Source organism: Danio rerio, chromosome 3 (assembly GCF_052040795.2).
Source record: "Danio rerio strain M-AB ecotype USA chromosome 3, GRCz13ab, whole genome shotgun sequence".
Lineage (NCBI taxonomy): Eukaryota > Metazoa > Chordata > Actinopteri > Cypriniformes > Danionidae > Danio > Danio rerio.
In genome coordinates this window covers 26,183,121-26,203,453 of record NC_141023.1, presented here as the reverse complement: position 1 = coordinate 26,203,453, position 20,333 = coordinate 26,183,121, and the positions used below count along the sequence as shown (strand labels likewise).

At 34.9% G+C, this 20,333-nt stretch overlaps 2 protein-coding genes and 1 long non-coding RNA gene across 4 annotated transcripts in view; 2 read left to right on the top strand and 1 right to left on the bottom strand.

Moving 5' to 3' along the window:
* rab40c (RAB40c, member RAS oncogene family) overlaps window positions 1-2,632 on the top strand; it is a 35,437-nt gene extending 32,805 nt beyond the window's left edge. The window contains exon 6 of the mRNA NM_001040348.1: window positions 124-2,632. Within this exon, the coding sequence (NP_001035438.1) occupies window positions 124-398 (275 nt within the window). The 3' untranslated portion in view covers window positions 399-2,632. The remainder of the gene's footprint in view (window positions 1-123) is intronic.
* tmc5 (transmembrane channel like 5) lies at window positions 2,535-20,319 on the bottom strand. 2 transcript variants are annotated; one of them, XM_087244529.1, is made up of 19 exons: window positions 20,237-20,319; window positions 20,030-20,124; window positions 17,308-17,410; window positions 17,153-17,222; window positions 16,801-17,055; window positions 14,059-14,201; window positions 13,587-13,734; window positions 13,357-13,509; window positions 11,701-11,870; window positions 11,531-11,606; window positions 11,338-11,435; window positions 10,429-10,524; window positions 10,272-10,347; window positions 10,062-10,195; window positions 8,071-8,244; window positions 7,851-7,929; window positions 7,646-7,729; window positions 4,031-4,075; window positions 2,535-3,195 (listed from the first exon to the last, which is right to left on the bottom strand). In XM_087244529.1, exons 1-19 carry the CDS (start codon window positions 20,302-20,304, stop codon window positions 3,133-3,135), a joined length of 2,130 nt encoding a protein of 709 aa, XP_087100655.1. In that variant the 5' UTR covers window positions 20,305-20,319; the 3' UTR covers window positions 2,535-3,132. The 2 variants fall into 2 exon arrangements, with proteins under 2 accessions (XP_087100655.1, XP_087100653.1); XM_087244527.1 differs by having other exon boundaries at window positions 20,030-20,242.
* LOC141381203 (uncharacterized) lies at window positions 5,755-8,637 on the top strand. The gene is made up of 2 exons (XR_015480844.1): window positions 5,755-5,813; window positions 6,057-8,637. It is a non-coding gene; the product is annotated as an uncharacterized LOC141381203 (long non-coding RNA).
* Window positions 20,320-20,333: the final 14 nt, after the last annotated feature.

Below are 20,333 nucleotides of genomic sequence, written 5' to 3'. Positions count from 1 at the left end.
TTTGCTTATTTTTTTGTTGTTTTTATGGTTTATGGTAATGCTTCAGCCTCCAGGTTGTTTCAATCGTTTTTGTCTTTTAACTGAAATGTGTGTGTGTGTGTTTTGTCTTTTGTGTCTTTCCAGTATTCAGTCTGCAGGACTTGTGCTGCCGTGCCATTGTTTCCTGCACCCCTGTGCACCTAATCGATAAGCTGCCACTTCCTGTGGCCATCAAGAGCCATTTGAAGTCATTCTCCATGGCGAACGGCATGAATGCTGTCATGATGCACGGCCGCTCGTATTCGCTGGCCAATGCCGCCGGAGGCAGCAAAGGTAACAGTCTTAAACGCTCCAAATCCATCCGGCCGCCACAAAGTCCACCACAGAACTGCACCAGGAACAACTGTAAGATCTCCTAGCCTCCAGGCACAGGGACGGGCCGCCCCCCCTCCCTTCACTTATATAACACTCAGGTGCACGCGGACAAACACACAAGGAAAGCGACACAGGGCTGGGTCGATGACGCAACACGGGTGTGGCACCTCTCAACACGGGGAAAGCAGCAAGTGAAAGAGCACTTCCTGCTGCTACTAAGAGCCACATTACTCCCTCACCTTGCTGCAGTACACCATTTATCACTCATGCGGTGACCACCTACAGCATGTTTCCTGCCACGCTAGCGCCCTCTGCTGGAGAATCCATGCAGATCAAACCCTGCAGTGGCTGCTGAGAGGCTGCGATTTTGAAGTTGCTTTATGGGCTTTTTCCGCTTTGGTTGTGTTATTTGCTCATACTCCTAATCCTCAGTGCTCTGCATATGGTGTTTTTTTTTTGTTCTTTACAGGGGTTCTGTTTTCCCTGTAGAAAAGCTGAAGTACCTCGAACGGTCACATGGTCTTGCATGCATACCTACAGTGAGAGGGCTGAGGCCATTTGTAGTGCTTACATTTGAACTGATGTATTAAAAAATGTGATTTGCACTGCGAATTGGTCGTGTCTGAATTTGATGGTCATTTGCACAGTGACTTAATCACCAGAGAGAATGTGGACTGCGGGAGCACTAGGCACAAACATTTCCATGGCACCTTTTATTCGCCTTCTTTCCATTATGAAGATCCAGCAAACTTTGATGAATTGTTCCTCATTGGGTCAGAAACCAAGGATCGCAGGAAATTTCTCCTCAGGGGACAGTATTGGCAAAGGGTTTTTAGTCTGTTTTTAGTTTATTTTTTACTCTCAGCTCCTTTCCTTCTCTGACTTGCATTTCCCGCATGTCTGTTTTGGGGTTATTTGTTATATTTCCAATCTTATAACCCTACACTGTAATTACCTCACCACTCACGTTCAGACTTCAAGCCTTGCAGCCTGATTTTCTCCTTCATATCTCCTGCATTTCAGTTCTCTCCTGATATATTTTCAGCACAATTTTCAGCAGTCTCTGGCTAAAATGCTCCGTGATTTAATCACACATGTGTTCTACCAGTTTTCAGTGTTGTAGCATGAGTTCAAAAGTCAGGTCTTAGCTCGAAGCCCTTTCAATCTGCACACGCAGCATGACTTCTCTATAGATGTATGTCAGAATGAAGGATAATAAACCCGCTCAAGCTTGCTCCTAAATATCAAGCACAATAGAAACGTCATAGCGCTCCTTTTAGATCTCGAACGTGTCAGAAGCGTCTGCTTGTTTCTTTCGGATCTGATGAGCTGTGCTTGTTGAATTATGGATGCTTTTCAGTTGATCAAATCCCCCTCTTTTTCTCTTTGCTTCTCCCACCCCCTTCATCTCAGGGACGAGCCCCGGCCTCCAGCTACAAGAGCTGCCCAATGAAGCCTGTTTAAACCCGGCTGAGCGACGGCTGCCAGCAGGGGGCCTTTAAACTTCCCTTAGAGGGCCTTAAGCTCTTGGTGTTTGACCTATAAGCTATTCGCTCCAGGGCTTTTGCAGTCGCTATAGCTGATAGAATGAACCTGGCACATGTTCGGTGGTGCATTTAGAGCAGTTGTGCATAATAGTGTCCATCTGTTGGGTGACTTAAATACTAAAGGGTCCACAGAAGGTGTTTTGGTTCCCCTGTTTTAATAATCCTGAAAGGCTGTGGTTATAGAAATACTACAAAGAAGTGTTTTGTTCCTTTTCTTGAGCATCTTCAGAATCTTGAGTAGGTATTAGTTTTGAGCCTCTCACCTGAGAGCACAAGTTGTTCTCTGTAATATCGTTGCACGTCATACAGTGCAAAGAAACTCTGTGACTTAGTTAGAACGTTCCATTTCAACCTCTCTTTTTTGGTATTGTAAAGTGTTTTCTTCTTTGTAATCGAAGCCTCTGTTTTAAAAACACGCTCATGGTTTTTGCGTGTGATGGTTGACAGTATGATGGGACCCTCTTGGTGTTGCCAAATGGGCGGTTTTGAAAGGTGTGAATGGGATAAAGGGAAATGTGATTTGGTGGAGCAGTAGGAACACAATTGTAAACACTATTTTCTGTTGGTTGAAGCTAAAAGCTGCTGAATAACTTGCCTAATTATTGGACATTCTTTAAACAACGACAACGGGGGGAACATAAGAACTTTTTTTAAATTATTGATTGTACAGTTCTTAGTGTATGAAAAGCAACAACTTTTTTCACAATAAAATGGATAATGTTATCAGTAAATGCAATGCTTTGGGGTTCTTTGTATCCAGCAAGTTAATAATAAATGAAAATAGTAATTTGTTTTTTTCGTATTTACAAAGATATCTCATCAGAATAGATGTGTATTGGTGGAAAAACAAATCAAATGTTCATTTGACAGTATTTGTGGAGCCCTGCACAAGAAATGAGGGGAAAAAAAGAATGTTATTGCTCATTTTAGCTTAATTCTGTCTATTAATTGACATAATTGAAAAAGTGAGAGAAATATTACTAAAACTTGGGAACTATTTAATTAAAAAAATGTCCACAAATTAAGTCTTGAGATTAGATTTTTAGTTTTTGGCTACAATGTCTATTGTTTTTCCACATTTCAATTTGCAGGGCTATTGGACGAGCACAAAAAGTCATTCCTGCATCATTACTATTGATGTTTCCGAACAACGTCTTTTCCCATGTAGTAGAGATGATAGTTAATGCAATATTTACAATTCAATATATACAGCATTGTTCGATTTGTGGTTTCACATATCCATGGGCAGTGTGTTGATCCAGTTCGGGTTGTAGTATGTCGTCTGGTCAAACTCCTACATGAAAGAAATGAAGGTCAGGGTTTTTAAAAGTGCCTGCAAATAGGTGACCTTCAAATACTTGTTTAACTAATAGAGCAAATGCATAAGTGTTCATTTCCATCTTTACACCGTAATGGGGTATATGTACACAGACTTATAATTTCAGCCACTAAGCCTCAGCGCTTTCGATTTCCATTATAAAATTGCCACGTTTAAGGTCTGATTTCTTTAAAAGTCAGTTATCTTCACTGCCTGATAGACATACTATAGAAATTGGGTCTCAGAGCGGACAAGAAGCACTGCATTCAATTCTATTTTCCCCCCTCCAAGTCTTGAAAATGTGACAATTTATTTTACCTTATTTAGTGTTTTCAAAGGAGTTTCTTAGCTCGCCTGCTGATCCTGACGGTACTATTGGTTAAAGTCTTTCATTTCGCTTTTCACTTGAACAGCTAAATAAATGCTTAACTCTATTTAACTGATTGTATTGTTATTACATCACAACATCGGTGCTTTTAAAAAGAACCTTATGAAATTGGTCACATTAAGCTTTCTCCGGAGGTTTACCGTTGGCTGAAAAACACGAGCTGTGCATATGCCCCATTATCTCTGTTTGGAAGTGGTTAGTTTTTCTGGAGGTCTTTGGAAATCTTTGTGTCTCTCAGAAGAGATTTAAATTCCATCCTAATCTCCCAGGTCTGTTTTCATACTTTTTTTTTTTGTGATAATTGCAAACACCTACTGTTTCATGGACAAACTCTGTGATCTCCAGAGAAATTTAATCCCGTCCAAATGTGAAATTCTGATCATTTATTTGCCCAATGTCTTTCCTGATGTGTTTTGGGCTTACCTGAGCTACTGTCCGAACACTCCCCCGCATACTGCGCCTGATAGGCTGTGTGGATGAAGGAAAAAGTAATGTAATAAAATACATTATTTATATATATATATACAAATATATATATATATATATATATATATATATATATATATATATATATATATATATATATATATATATATATACAAATTTTATCTCTTAAAAACTTTGCTATAAAGTACAGCTATGTAAAATACATAAAAGATACAGCATACACTGTCAACTTTGCTTTTAACTAATTTAATGTTAAATATTATTTAGAATTAACATTTATAATTAATAAATGCTGTAGATTGATTAATCGTTGGTTTGTGTTAGCTAATATACTGTAGTTACCTAACTAATTGTACAAATAAAACTGTTAACAAATAAAAAATTAATTGTAAAATGTAACAGGGTATCTGCAGGGTCTTAATGTCTTAAATATCAAAAGCTAAATTTTAAGCCTTAAAGTCCTAAATCTACTGAAATGTGTTGTAGGTATTAAATCTTTTTGTAACATGTATTAATTTTCCTCTTCATTTTATTACTTTTTAGACTGAAGTAATTGACAGCTGTGTTTTGTTCTATTCTTGTCAAGGGTTAAAAAGTCTGTGAAGGAATATATTTAAAAATTCATTTAAAAGAATGCAAAAATTATTGAAAAAAATATGATTGTTTTATTAATTGATTGAATTTTTTTTGGTAATTTTTTTTTATTTGGCAATTGAAAGTCTTTTCTAAGTGGGATATTCGGGTGAAACAAATTCTTAGCATTTAGCCCTGTATAAGTCTAAAATGTCATTCATAGTGGTCTTAAGTCTTTTAAAAAGTCTTAAACTTCACTTGGTTAAACCTGCAAAAATCCTGTTTAAACAACTTGCAAATTGTTAGCATATTTAAACTATTGTGTTCTCTTGAGAAACTTATGGAAAATATAGTTTTAGCATGTTTTATATTATTTGCATCATATAATTTCTTGAGGGAATGCAGATGGGAAAGGAAAGGTTTTGTGATGTTATATTAAAATATTATTTTTCCACCAAGGAATAAGCTACAGTGCTCCGCATATATGATTACACCCCTCACAAATCTCTCATTTAAATTAATATTTTCTATAGGATGCTTTAAAGTATTTTATTTGTGCATACACATTAGATTAGTCCATACTGAAGCCACATCTCGAGCTAATCGAACAAAATAACTTTTGATAATGATCCCAAATTAGAACAACTGAGTTTATATGTTAGGGAAAAATGTAAATAAAAAAATTCAAAGAGCAAAATTTAAGAGAAACAAATACATTTGTTGAAATGTTGTAATTTGTAATTCCCCCCCCCCCCCCCCAATATTTCAAGAGTTTAAATGTATTATCCTTCTATTTTTAAAGGCATTTGGTGACTAAAACATAATTTTAATAAATATATTCATTCAATAAATCAGTTTTGTTCAAATGCGCCAAAAATATATGACCTTAGTTTATTGAAAAATGGATAAAAATATTCATTTCCGAAATGGGGTATGCTCAGTTATGCTGAGCACTGTAGTTAAAGTTTACTAGTCCTTTGTATGTAGGCTATTCCCGTTAAAAAAAAAAAAAAAAAATATATATATATATATATATATATATATATATATATATATATATATATATATATATATATGAACTTTGCTATGTGTAACTTTTTACTAAATTTGAAAACGTTTAATCACAGACTTTAAGCGGCTGTGGAGTTTGAAGACACAATCACTGGTGTGAAAGAATCTTCAGTAGGTGAGTACCCTATAAACCTTCTAATGACTTTTACCCTGACTTCTGTTGTCTCTGGGCTAAAATCTCCAAATTACTTTTTGTTTTTATTAGTAGTACAATATCTTACTAACGATAACTAAATGCAAGAAGAATGGTTTTATTAGAGTTTCTGTCTTGTTTCTGGTCAAAGATCTTAAAATTCTTGAATCAAGGAGGGTTTTAAAGACAGGTTAAAAATATTGCATTTTTTTTTTTTTTTTTTAGAAATATTATGTCAAGATACAGAGCTGTGTCATGCTAGGCAGATGGGTGATTGTTAAAAACTGGAAATCTTCCAGTGGACCACCGATCTTTGAGTGCATCTCAGAGACAAGTGGCAGTCCTACAGTTTACATGGAAGGATCGAAATTTGTTTTGTAAATGGGGAGAATTTCTGTGACCCACGCTGCTAGCAAACATAACGAGATAAAATAATGATTAAGGCTATTATATTGAAAACATAATTATTTATTTGATGTTATTTTGTGTGTGTGTGTGTTGTTCTGCTTATCTAGTATTGCTTTGCATTTGATATTCATCTGCATTATTTGCAAATAAGAAAAATCAATAAAACGTTTAAATCATTTAAAAAAAAATAAATGTCAAAATAAAGAGTTTTTCCTTAAGTAAAAAAAAAAAAAAAATCTGCCAATTTTGGTAAGCAAAATTATCTTATTAAAGGTAAAGCAAGATTTTTTCCTTACCCCATTTGCAGATTTTTAAACTTATTTTAAAGGAAAAACTTACTTAATTTTTTCTTATTTATAAAAACAAGATCTTACTTTTTTATTTATCTAGAAAATACTTCTTTATTTTACACTTGATTTTTACTATATGATCAATTAGTCCTGAGTGCATATGTTTTTTGTTCATTATAACTTATCAAGCCCCTATTATGGGTTTTTGAAGCTCTAAGTGAAGTGAAATATCCTGCTAAGGCATAAATCGAAATGTGCACCATGTTTAAAACTATTGATTCATTTATAAAAAAAAGTCGACTCGTAGTGCTTCAAATGAATCGTCTCGGTAAGAAATCTTTAGACATTTTGTCGTGACGCCGGTACGAAACTTAAGCCCCGCCCAATTGTTGCGTGTACAAACTTGGGAAAATTGAAACCTGCGGCCCCGCCCACAAACACTGTAGCAGATCCAGGTTGAATCAAGTCGTGTAGCAGCTGTGCTCAGCTGGATATTATTGGAAGTGTGATGGAAAGTTAGTGTTAAAAATAAGTGTGAAATTACGGGAGTTTTCCAGGATTAATTACAAAATGAGAGAGTGGTGGGAGAAGGGTCGGAAATATGTTGTATGTTGTATGCTCACACATACACTATGCACTCTGACTACTTCAGTGTTGTTGATAAGCTGTGGTGGGCATTTCATCGGTCCAATCAGCACAGATTAGCATCGCGCTAAGGAAGGTTTTAGGAACAAAGGAATCGCTGAACGATTCATACAGGAGCCGCTGGGAAAATTAGGTAAAAATAAATGCAAATCATAAGACAATGAAAGTGTTTTTTGACTTTGCATGCATATCAACTTGTTGCAGACCCTTAAAACCAAAATATGACCCTTTTTAATGTATAATAGGGCCTCTTTTATCATGTTCTAACTTAATTATACAAGTTACGTAAGCTGTTTTATTCAGTCTAGCATAATATAAGTTTAATGGACTTGTAGGGTTAATTTGATTCAGCTTAATTTAAGGCAACCAGTGTTTTTACAGTGCAGATATTTGGACTATATAAACAAGACAAAAACTCTAAGAACCAATTTTTGTGGTGTAGACCAGACCGTATACATGAGAAAGACAAACCTGAGGACTGTAAGATGCTATTTCTCTTCTCTGCCTTTGGATATTTTGTAGTTTGTTCAAGAGAAACGCTTTGTCCTTTCCTCCCTGACGAGCAGATAAAAGAAGAGTCGTTGAGGTTAGAACTATTATCCATATATAGCAGTTCTTGATGACACTGAAGCACAGAGGATGCTTAAAATGAGCTTCGTATGATCTTGGCACTCACATTTACAATCTGCTCTCGCAGAGACTTGATGAGCTGTTTCCGTCCCTGAGTGATTTGCCAGAGAAAAAAAGTGATAACTCTGAATGGAGAGACAAAGGAATGATGAAAGAATCAGAAAGTCTCCAGCTTTCCCGGAGAAATATTGGATGTAAAAATAGATTATTATTTTATTATTTTCCTATAAATGTGTAGTTCGGAAAGATCCAGCTTGTGGACTTACAGTACGATGAGGCTAATCAGATAGTAGAAGAGTTCACTTCTTAGGACGTTTTCAAATATCCACCAGACCCAGTGGGTTTCAGGAGGGCCCTGAATTGAATCAGTCCAATTGAAAATGGTGTGGAAGGGGGTTTTGAGACCCTGAAAGGGCCCACACTGATCTGAGGGCTGCAGGCTGCAGAAGAGGTTCACACAAGATATTTTACACTGTTGCATTTTATTGGTTTTTCTATTCAAAGATGCAAGCAAATATGGGTATAGATTTTTTTTTATTTTTTTATTTATTTATTTTTTTACATCAACGCCCCCCTTGACTTCTCCATATGTTCACGATATTCTGTATCAAGTATGTTAGTATCAAGGATTTGCTAAATATTTAGTGCTTCAATTTCACCACATGAAAGTATTTGGGAATTTGGCTGAAACTCTGTGTGAAACTAAAAAAATAAGTTTGATTATATTCCGAGAAATGTATTTTATTTTTTTGTTGTGGTTGTATTTTGTTGTGGCTTGGTTTATTGACTTTTTTTCTCTTATTAAATTAACTCATCTTCTTTTTCATTTCCAATTGATTTCCGATTCCGATTTTTAGATACAACACTGTAAAATACTTTTGCAGCTTGTTCAAACTGCTTATTTAAATTGAGCTAAATCAACACAATTCTTGAGTTTTTTTTTATAACAACTTGAATTTTTTATGTTTCATCCACTTAAATTTGTAAAAACAATTAAGACAACATAAAGAAATTTTGTGGAACCCTGCAATTTCTACAGTGAAGAACACAAATTGCTCAGTTATTATTTTACAATGCCCCTTTTTATAGATAACACAATACACAGTTTTAAAAGTCTTATAAATGTATCTTTTTTTTCTTGCTATGAATGTATCAGGTTATAACAATTAGCTTTATGTGAAATTGTTGAAGTGTGACATCAGTCTAGTGCATTTTTACATAGACAAACTATTTAAATAAAAACAAAATGCTGGTTCCACGCAATTCCTCCATGATGTCCCAACACAAAAAGATTAAGCTAACTGAATCATTATTACAATTTATGTAGGCTAGAAAATCTGCTCTAAATGTAAAACTAAATCAATTGATAAATACTTCACACACGAAGGTGTAAACATGCACCCCATAACAAAGGTGGAAAGTTTTTGCATTTCATATTTAACAAACACTTTACTATGAATTTAATGTAATTTTGCTCACATGGAAAATTAAATATTCATCGGATGATGGCATTATGCTACTGTACTGTTAGCCCATCGATAGATCTGTCCTTCACAACACAATCACAGCAGCGATCTCAGATCAGCTCATCTAGACATTTTAATCTGATGATACGCAAACCTGTTTGAAGAACCAAATTAGCTAGAGATCAGTTACTAAGATTAAACGAATTGTATCCAGGATCTGCCAAATCACCTTAGATCATTTAACCAAGGTACGAAGAACGGATCCCTATGCTTGCACTTGTTTTGATCCAGGAATGCAAAACCTAGTTCAACCACTGGATGTCAAACTTACATATGCACCTTTAACAACTGTGTTGTTTCTTATTTAAACTCATTTTAATTAAGTAGTTTCAACAAGCAGGAAAAGTCTTTTTTTGAGTGCAGACTCTCTGAAAAAAGAAGTATGTTTAAACTATAATGCTTTTAAAAAATTTAAATTGGCATCATTCCCACCTAGATGTCATACCATAAAAGTTTAAATGTACTTCTAACTTTCTTTTTTTATTATGTCTCTTCCTTAGACTTCCATTTTATCTACAAATAAAATTAGAAGTGAACCAAAACTATTTGCGTACCAGCAACAATGACAAAACATCACTTTTAGGTTGACCGTCCCTTTAGGAGTTGATCTGGAATTGTTTGATATTCATAGAACCATAAATGCAGCTACAGACAACACTTCATGCATCAGTTTGTCTGATAACAGTTGATGAAACTGTAATTGAAAATCTAAAAAGTAGAAAGGCTCAAACCTCCAGACGGTGAAAGCCACCATAGACAGCGCTCCCACGAATGAAGGGAAGAAGAGGAGAGCGATGAAGACGGTCTGTATCTGTGCAGCTCTGCCAGTGTGTTTGGGAGGCTGACAGTTCATACTGAGACTGAGCTGAAACGCAATACCAGATTAAAGCCGTGGCAATGCAATCATGAATGCAAGGGCACAATACTATAATGGTGCTTACCTTTTTTAGGTAAAAGATGATGAACAGTTTAAGGACTTGCATTACAGGAAGTAAAGGGGAGAAGTAAATTCCGATCCTGCACAGGAAGAGAGATAAAAGAGATGCTCGTCAGCTGGAAGGAATATCAAAGTATAGACTTTAAGAGATATTGACTTACCAAGCCAGAGTCTGAGCATAGATCAGATCAAGTACATTCCTCGCAATGTCAAACTCTGGGACGCCCAGACTTTGGATGCACATGGTTCCGATTACACTGTAGCAATTTTGAAAAAGTGAAATGAAAGTGAATCGATTGATTTTGTGTCATCTGTAATCAGCGATTGCTGTTCATGGTGAAGAATGCACGGTATACTCTTGAATAGAACTGTAACATAAACCATCTTCTCAGATTTATTCATTCATCGCTTTGTAAAAACACAGCTTATGGTACAAAGTAAAAGGCAAATATATCATTTACAGTATAGCGCTGTTCAATTATTGAGGTAGGTAAGCAAATTTTTAAAGAAATTGACGCTTTTGTTCTGCAAGGACACATGTAAAAAAAAAAAAAAAGAATTCTCTTTTAAATGAAAATAAAATGTAATTTACCAACCCCAAGCCCTCCAATTTTATTTCACTTTCATTGTAACCCACACAAAGATTCAACAAACATTAGTGAAATCCTAGAGATGGTCGTGTGTGAAAATCTCAGTAGATCAGCCCGTCTGGCACCAACAACCATGCCACATTCAAAGTAACTTAAATCACCTTTCTTCCCCATTCTGACGCTTTGTTTGAACTGCAGCAAATCGCCTTGACCAAGTCTACATTGAGTTGCTGCCATGTAATTGGCTGATTAAAAATTTGCATTGGAGTGGTGTACCTAATAAGTGGCTGGGGTGTGTACATTGTATAATTAAAAATGACATCAAATTTAATGCCTTGTAAAATATAGTTTAAGACTTTTTAACAATTTTTTAAGACCCCACTGACACCCTTTAAGGTCCTTACTTATTACTTTTTTTTTTTTTTTTCAAAAATCTAGTTCAATAGTCAGGATGTATTTGAGTTCCAGTTTTTGACTTACTTGCGTAGGAATTCTCCAAAGAAAATGCCAAGCAGACAGAATATGAAGTCAATGATCAGAAGTCGATATACACTCTGTCCTACAAAGGACTCCCAACACTATAATAAAAAGAAAAAAGATTACAAACAAACAAAGAGGCATAATAGTGCTTTATTGGTAACCCATGTAAACATTTAATTATTGGTGCACCTACTGGGATTTTGTCAGGAACAAAATTGAGCCAGTAAAAGCAAAGAATTCCAAGAAGGGACATCTTCAGAATAATATTTCTAGGAACAAACCGAATAATGAAGTGTTAACAGTTACATAGTTAACAGTGGAAATCTGATGCTTCTGGTAATTATAACAAAACTCTGATCGCACCTTGCAATGCTGATGTAGATCTTAGCCCGTGGGTTGGAGTAAGTCTCCATTTTGCCAATGAGGGAGTAAAGGAGAGGCACAATCAGGTTGATAAGCGACACAACCACGGGCAGAAGCAGAGTAGACGCCTCAGACACTAAATCATTTGGATCTTGGTTGAAACTAAAGGTCTGTAGGGAAATATAAGCGCAGGCTGAATGCAATGTATTTCTACTTAATGTATTGCATGAAATCGCTTACTGACCTGCTATTTAGCAGTCAAAAAACTTGAGCTGTCATTTTTTTTTTTTATTTGATTAATGAAAAAATGTAGCAATGAATTAATCTTTATAATCACATATTAAATTAGGTTGAGAAATTACTCCCAAAAGAAAAAATATATGTATGATTAAACAGAATCTATTGCCATAATGTAAATATTAGGCCTATATGGCCATGCTTTCTCCCCCAAACCCCCTCCCCCTTTTTTCCAGTTATAAATTTGTGTTTATTTATATATATATATTTTTTATTTTTCAGATAATTGCAGATTTAAAACCAGTTACTAAAATGCTTCAAAATACCTTTAAGTTTCACCAAAAAAAAAGAAAACCATACAGTTTCAAAACAACACAACGATACAAATGCAAAACAATGGCATCATTTTATTTTTTTGTGTGAACTATCCATTACATTTTTCTTATTAATATGAATATATTAAATATGTTTTTATATATAGAAATAAATACATTTAAAAAAAGTTACTAAAATTGCCAGTAGGTGATGGTATTTGTCTATTGAATTGGGCACTAAGCCATTAATTCATTTGATTCATTCAAATGACTGATTCATTCAGCAATTTCGTAAACTGCTCTTAATATGAATGGCCCAGTGAGTTATTGGTTCATCAGATATGTTCAAAACAGATGTGAGCATAAACTATATTTCGCTATCCCACAAGTGCACAGGATTGTATTTCGGATGAAAGGAAAGTGACTCAATATGCACTGAAAAGACTTCTCATAATAATAACATGACGAATGCATTACGTCTGCATTGCAATCAAGTTAGATTAAACCTATTTTAGCAGTAACAAAGTGATTACGTGTTAAAAATAGGTCCCATATCTGGATGGAAGACCACATGGGAAAGCAAGGTTGCTGCCAGAATTGGTGTTAGTGAGACCAGCAGTGGGCTGTGTGGGACCTAATGCCCCATTATATTGATCGAGACTCTACTGCTCAGTGAGCGCCGTCTTTCGGACGAGGCATTAAGCTGAGGTCATGACTCTTTGTGGTCATTAAAAATCCCAGGATGTCCTTTGAAAATTGGTAAGGGTTTAACCCCGGTATCCTGGCCAAATTTGCCCACTGGCCTCTGTCCATCACGGCCTCTTAACCTTCCCTATATCATAATTGGCTTCATCCCACTGTCTCCTCTCCACCAATTAGCTGTGTGTTGTGTGCAGTCTGGTGCAGTATGGCTGCCATAGTGTCATCCAGGATGCGGCACACTGGTGGTGGATGAGAAGAGCCCCCCAACCTTACCCACCCACCAAAAAATAAATGTGTAAAGCACTCTGAGTGTCAAAAAAGCACTATATTATTAATGTAAGTTATTTTTTTTTAAGTAAGAAATTGATAGTATGTGTTTTCAATAATTTTAGAATGAACTTACCAACTGTTCCGTACCCAGAAAGTAGATGCCTGCACCGGAGCCTAAGGCAAGTAATAAACAGAGCAGCCAGGCTACTAAGTTAAGGGACAGATGCTTTATTCTGTCAGACAAAGAGATTTTGTTTTTCATCTGTAGCCTTTCTGATAAGGACTCCTGGAAGACACGGGCAGAATAAGCCAAGGGAAGCAGAAAAGAGATGATGCCTTTCAGAAATATAAACGGGTATGAACCTTGAGCTGAATGCCGAGGTTGTTCTTGTTGTACTGTATGGCTTTTTCATTGACGACACTGAAATCCCAGCTGCACAGGAGACGCCAGGCTCCTCCAGAAACGGGGCCTGTTTCTAGCACAAAGTTCTTCTGAAAGGATCTGGACATGCTGTGGAGGAGGACAAGAACACAGGTCTTTTTTTTTTTTTTTTTATTGCCTTTGGTACATTGTAACAGTAGCTTGTTGAATCAGTCGTCACTTCAGTTCATAGGGTGACCTCATGAGTCAAAGCATGCAAATTTCCAAAACAATCATAGCCATTGACTTAAATGCCATAGGCTAATTCAAATGGCAAATATTCCATATGTGAAATCTGGGAAAATGTTTCACTGCTAAACAGAATGGAATAAGTCATATAGAACAAAGCAAGTCTTGTATTGCTTGTATCCCATTAAAGGCCATAACAACTTTCAGTACTCCATAATATGTTACCTGTAAATAAGAGAAAGCCCACACAGAACCATGTATGCAGCTATGGTGAAAAAGTAGGCCAGCTGCATGTTGTAGGCTGGTTTGGATACAATCACTTCACCGTCATAACCGCCATAGAACAAGACTGTCTGGTTGAAATAGCCCTGTCGAACAAGATTTTGTTACTGTATATTCTATAGACCATTTTGAAGGATGTAAACAAAAACAATGGTCCCAATGTATTTCCTGTTTTACATTTTTAATGTATATAGCTTCCGACAATCCGAAAAGAAACACATTGATAAATAATGTTACGATAGAAGTTTAAGTTAGGATTGTATTGCCTCTTGTCACAGTTATGAAATAGTTTGATAACAAGCAGGAAATGTTCATGGGTCAATGACATCGCCTCATCGAAATGAAAAAATTAGGTTTCAATTCATTAAAGGGATTGTTCACCCCAAAAATAAACATTTGCTCACCCTTACGCGCTTTCGAACCTTTGAGTTTCTTTTCTGTTCAACACAAAAGATGATATTTTTGAACAATGCTGAAAACCATTAGCCATTGACTTTCATAAAAGGAAGCAATTCAATGGAACTCAATGGAGACCGGTTTCAAACTTTCTTCAAAGTATCTTCTATTGTGTTCAACAGACGAAAGAAACAAGTGGAGGGAGAGTAATTAATGACGGTTTTGTTTTTTGGGTGAACTCTTAAAGATTAGTTAACTGTTAGAGCATTTATTAAGATGGATAAATGCTAATAAATACATATGCTAAAAAAAGTAAACTTGAATTAACAGAATATTTATACATCAATTAGAATAAATAATGGCTGCACGGTGGCGCAATGGGTAGCACGTTGTTCACCTCACAGCAAGAAGGTTGCTGGTTCGAGCCTTGGTTGGGTCATTTGCTGTTTTTGTGAAGAGTTTGCATGTTCTCCCCGTCCTCTGGTTTCCCCCACAGCCCTAAAACGTGGTATAGGTGAATTGGGTAAGCTAAATTGTCCGTAGTGTATGTGTGGGAATGAGAGTGTAAGGGTGTTTCCCACTGATGGGTTGTGGCTGGAAGGGCATCTGCAGTTTAAAACATATGCTGGATAAGTTGGCGGTTCATTGTGCTGTGGTGACCCCAGATTAATAAAGGGACTAAGTCAAATGAAAATAAATGAACGAATGAATGAATAAATAGTGTACTTTTTATTTTTTTTAAATTAAGGTATTTTATTGGCAACACTGGTTATGTAAATAACCTTTAAAAGAAAGTTCTACCAAAGTTTATTTTCTTATTTTTTTCCTGTTTAAACTAAGAAAAGCTTTTTATAAAAGGGTTGGGTTAGGTTGTATTACTTGTATTGGGTTGTGTTACTTCTATTAGAACATGTTGTCCACACTAGAGGCTTAGAATATTGTTTAAAAACTAGCTAGTTTGTAATTTCAGCTCCAACGTTTGTTCCTAAAGCTGAACATAGCTAGTAGAAACTGTATAAAGTTTAACATAGAAATTTGATACAATTGATGTATCATGATATTACTGATACTATGCTGTACATTCACAAACTACATTTGAAATGAATGAATGATAATCTTTACAAAATGTATAATGATGTTTATTATGCACTGTAAAAAAATGTATTCCACAACTGATTTGTGTAGGGACAACATAAAGGAAATAAGTTAACTTCTTAGCTTCTACAGACTGAAGTGGATTGGACATACAATTATGTCCCCCAAAAACTCAGTAATTTGTGTTGTTTCAGCTCAATTGAATTAAGTAGTTTGAACAAACGTTTTAGATGTGATTTGACTGAACATCACAACACCAACTGGTGCACACTAGGCATGATTTTAAGGTTTACAGCGATTCGGGAAAACAAAAAAATTCCCGTTATACCATTCCTAAGGTATACAGTATGTAAGGGTTTTAATTGTATTTTTAGGTTTTGTAAATAAATGTGTGTTTTTGAAACTAATGAAGAGAGCAGAGGTTAATGATTTATTTGACCTACTTAGCCTGACATGTTTACTGTTCAAAAATATTACAAATGTTTCCTAAAATTAAATATATTGTGTTCAATAGGGGAAAAAAAAGGTTGTTTTTACCCAGACATACTGTGAAACTTGGTGTTTTTATCCAAGGTACCGTCAGAAACTTATGCTGGGCCATGCCTAATGATATTTACTCTTTAGTTCAGGTTAATATTGAATAGCCGCATGATATTCTCCCCCTAAAACATAAACTGATGTAAATATATGAACGCTATCGTATGGATTAAGGATTCTTTGTCAAATAAAACAAGAACTGATGCAATACAGTTCATCTGCTGGTTTTAATTTATTCCTACTGCTGCCTGGAGGCTTCTGTAAATATTTAGTTTATGGATTTATGTTTTAATTTAGTAATGGTGTGATGCAAGTATACTGTTTACCAACTTTCAAAGCTAAAAAAAAGGGTTGTAAACTTTTGAGCAGTGCTAATACACTCAAATAATTAGCAAGTTTGCTACTTGTTCAACTTACTCATTTGAAATGAGCCAAAACAACACATGTCTTGAGGGTTTTTTAGGGGGACAACTTAATTGTTTTATGTTCAATCCACTTAAATTTGTAAAAATGTAAAGCTAACTCAATTCCTTCATGTTGTCCCAACACAAATCGATTGTGTGGAATCCAGCATTTTTTTACATTGTATTTTAGCTAGCAGATAGAATGTTGTGTTGAACGAATGTAACATTTAGAGTCAATTGAATAATAACTCACCACGCCAGTGAGCAGCTCAAGTCCTCTGAAGCCTGTGACATGGCTGATATTGGGCGCATGGACAATTTGTGGGATTGTGATGAAGCAGAAGTTGATGACGAAGGAGAAGACGTTGAACTTCAGCAGCCATTTGAGAAACAAGAAGTAGGACAGGACAGAAGTGCCAAATCTGCCCCCGATCTCCTTCAGAGTATCTTGCCATACAACCAAACGCTGCCTGGCGGATGTCAAGCTGGCACGAAACCTGCGGAAAGACTGAAGGTGTGTTTTGTTTTCAGAATAATGATATAGTACTATGATGAATGTGAAATAAAAAACACATCTAGATTTAAAATGTGTGTCATCTTCTTACTAGAGACACCTGTTGACGACAGTCTGTGGGGAGGATGGTTTTCGAGAGTTTGATGTTGTTCACTCTGTTCCTGTTGAGGTGATTGCAAGTTCAAGTTTAGATCAGGCATTGTTGGAAATATTGCATAAATGTATGATAATGCAAAAGATATTAACCTGATTGCTTTCCTCTCGTTATATGACATAGGTAATGACCGTATCGCTTGAAATCTGGCTCCGGCTGACAGGTCTGACAGATCTGATACCAGTTCAGACGTATCTGGGGACAAAAGTAAGGATTGTATATGTTTTTTTTTTTTGTTTTTTTTGATACACTTGTGTGTTATTTTTAAATAAATAAATATACAGTTTATGTAAATTATTATCCCTCCTGTGAATTTTTCCCAAATGATGTTTAACAAAGCAAGGAATTTTTCACAGTGTTTCCTGTAATATTTATTCTTCTTTTCTGTAAATTTTTCGGTAAAATAAAGGCAGTTTTTAGGGTCAATATCATTAACCCTGTTTTTTTTATTTATTTTTTATTGGATACGAAACAAACCATTGTTAAACAAAGACTTGCCTAATTAACAACAAATTAAAACTTGCCTAGTTAACTTTATTAACCTAGTTAAGCCTTTAAATGTCACTTTAAGCTGTATAGAAGTGTCTTGAAAAATATCTATTAAAATATTATTTACTGTCATCATGGCAAAGATAAAATAAATCAGTTATTAGAAACTAGTTATTAAAACTAATTATGTTTAGAAATGTGTTGAAAAAAGTCCTCTCTTCGTCAAGCTTAACTTGATCAGGACTTTCAGTTTTCTGACTTGAACTGTATTCAACAGGGATGGATTTAGGTGATTTGAAATACATTTTTAATCCTAAAAAGATTTCAATTGCAAATAAATTATTGTTAATTTTACCAAAAGTATAATTTTGTATACTCAAATTAGCACATTAGAATGTTTTTTGAATGACTGAAATTCAGCTTTGCTGTTATAGGAAGAAATTACATGTGAAGAGATATTAAAAAGGAAACACAATTAATATTTTACACTAATCATGTTTTATTGTGTATTGAATGCAGGCCCGTAGCCAGGGGGGTTGGGGTGGTTTGGATGACACTGACAAAAGTCCAGAGTTTATCCCATACATGAGTTCATCTGTTCTGACTGTTCTGACATTTTGAATGTTATGCCATCGTAAATGTAAAAATAACCCCTTGAAAAAGGCTTTAAGACCAAGCAAAATCCTGGTTTGACTTCAGCTGATCAGTTTTGGTCAATGCAAACAATTATTTTTCAAGACTCCCAACATCCAGCTATTCAAGAAAACATAAGCAAAGTCATCTTTCACGACTGTGTATTGTTTTAATAGAGAAAACATTTGACAAGTAACTTTTATTTTAAATCTTGGACTTTATTTAAAAAGAAAGAAATCATGACCAAAAAGTGTGAAGCACCAAAAGTGTCCCATATTAAAACTGATTGAATAATATTTTGGCTTTTGTTGTTATCCATGAATTTTTAAATGTACTTTTTTACAAGAGAGGCTAGGAAAATTGTGAAGAACTAAAGTATTATTATTATTATTATTATTATTATTATTATTATTATTTTATTTTATGTTTTAATTTTTTATTATTCAAATGGTCAAATTCTGACCGAGGAAAGTTGAACGTGGTGACCAGTTTATTGTTTGCCTAACAAAATACATTAGGCTACAGTTTGTAATTTAAAAGTTTTTTTTTCTAATGATATATGTGATATATATTTAAAAAAAATATATATATATATATATATATATATTTGTCATATTTCTTTATTCTAAATATTTATTAAATATTTTACTATTTAGCAAAAACAGTGCTTAAAATGTGATGTAAATTCAGTATTAAAATCTCATAATTAAATAGAAAATGAGGCAAATAACTAAAAAAGTCCACAATTTTGAGAAAAAAGAATCACCCTTTTACCAAGCTAGCTACGGGTCTAAAATGTGTAAAATATCTATAATTCATAGTTCTATGGTTGAGGAAAACACACACACACACATGTTTGTTTTTGTTAAAAGTGGGGACATTACATAGGTTTCCATTCATTTTATACTGTCCAAACCGTATATTATATTGCCCTCACCCCACCCCACCACTAAACCCAACCATCACAAGAAACTGTGTGCAGCTTTACTCTCTGATTAAACTCATTCTGTTGGATTTATAAGCATTTTGAGAAATGAGGACGTCACCAATGTCCTCATATTTCCATATTTCACCTCCTTTTTGTAATATCTGTGTCATACCCATGTCATTATACAGATTTGTGTCCTGATATGACACACGCACACACACACACACACACACACACACACACACACACACACACACACACACACACACACACACACACACACATTATTTTGGTGACATTTTTTCTTATTGTAGAGCATAGAATGACAAATGGTCTTTTTTCAGATGTGATTACATTGCTTTTAGATATCACATTATTAATATAAAAAATTCAGAAGTTAAGAAAGCAATATGAAATAACTTTATTTAGGGTTACTATTACCCTGATTTTCATAATTTTTTGACCAACTGTCGTTTTCTAAAAAGCAACAACAATTATTATAATAATAATAATAATAATAATAATAATAATAATAATAATAATAATAATAGTTTAAAGTACACTATATGTCAATATTTTCTATTGAAATGTGAGGAAATCTTATCAGACCTTATAAAGAATAAAACAAATATCAAATTAAATACCCAAAATAAAACTCATACCTAGTAGAGCCAGGCTATACTGGATCATTTTCAAATGCTTTATATTACAGTATATATTACTGATTTAGCAAAGACGATCTGATTCTAACAAACATGACCTACTGTTTTCAACTTCCTGCTGGATTTCATGTGCCGTAAGTCCCAGGTTTTCCAGAGCTGTGCCATGTTGTGGGTAGACACTCATCCTCCTCATCCTGCTTTTCAGATCATAGAGTTGTCCTGGCAGAGAATAAATAAATAGACTTTAAACATTACATTGTGTGCATAGGCGCTCCAGGAATAACAGACTGCGGTGTTTGCTGGGCTCACTAGACTGAAGGAACAAGGAAGTTGTGGTTTAATTGTAGGATACAAGGTACAAGTGGGCTGTATCTCATTTTATCTTTGTGTCCTGTTGTCCCGGTGA

What these genes read in the sequence shown, in the direction of transcription:
- tmc5 (XM_087244529.1), bottom strand. Translation starts at nt 20,304, where the DNA reads ATGAGATACAGCCCACTTGTACCTTGTATCCTACAATTAAACCACAAC. An exon ending in ACCTCGGCATTCAGCTCAAG is followed by an intron (nt 13,510 to 13,586) that starts GTTCATACCCGT and finishes CGTGTCTTCCAG; the next exon opens with GAGTCCTTATCAGAAAGGCT. An exon ending in TTTGGAGAATTCCTACGCAA is followed by an intron (nt 10,525 to 11,337) that starts GTAAGTCAAAAA and finishes AAATTGCTACAG; the next exon opens with TGTAATCGGAACCATGTGCA.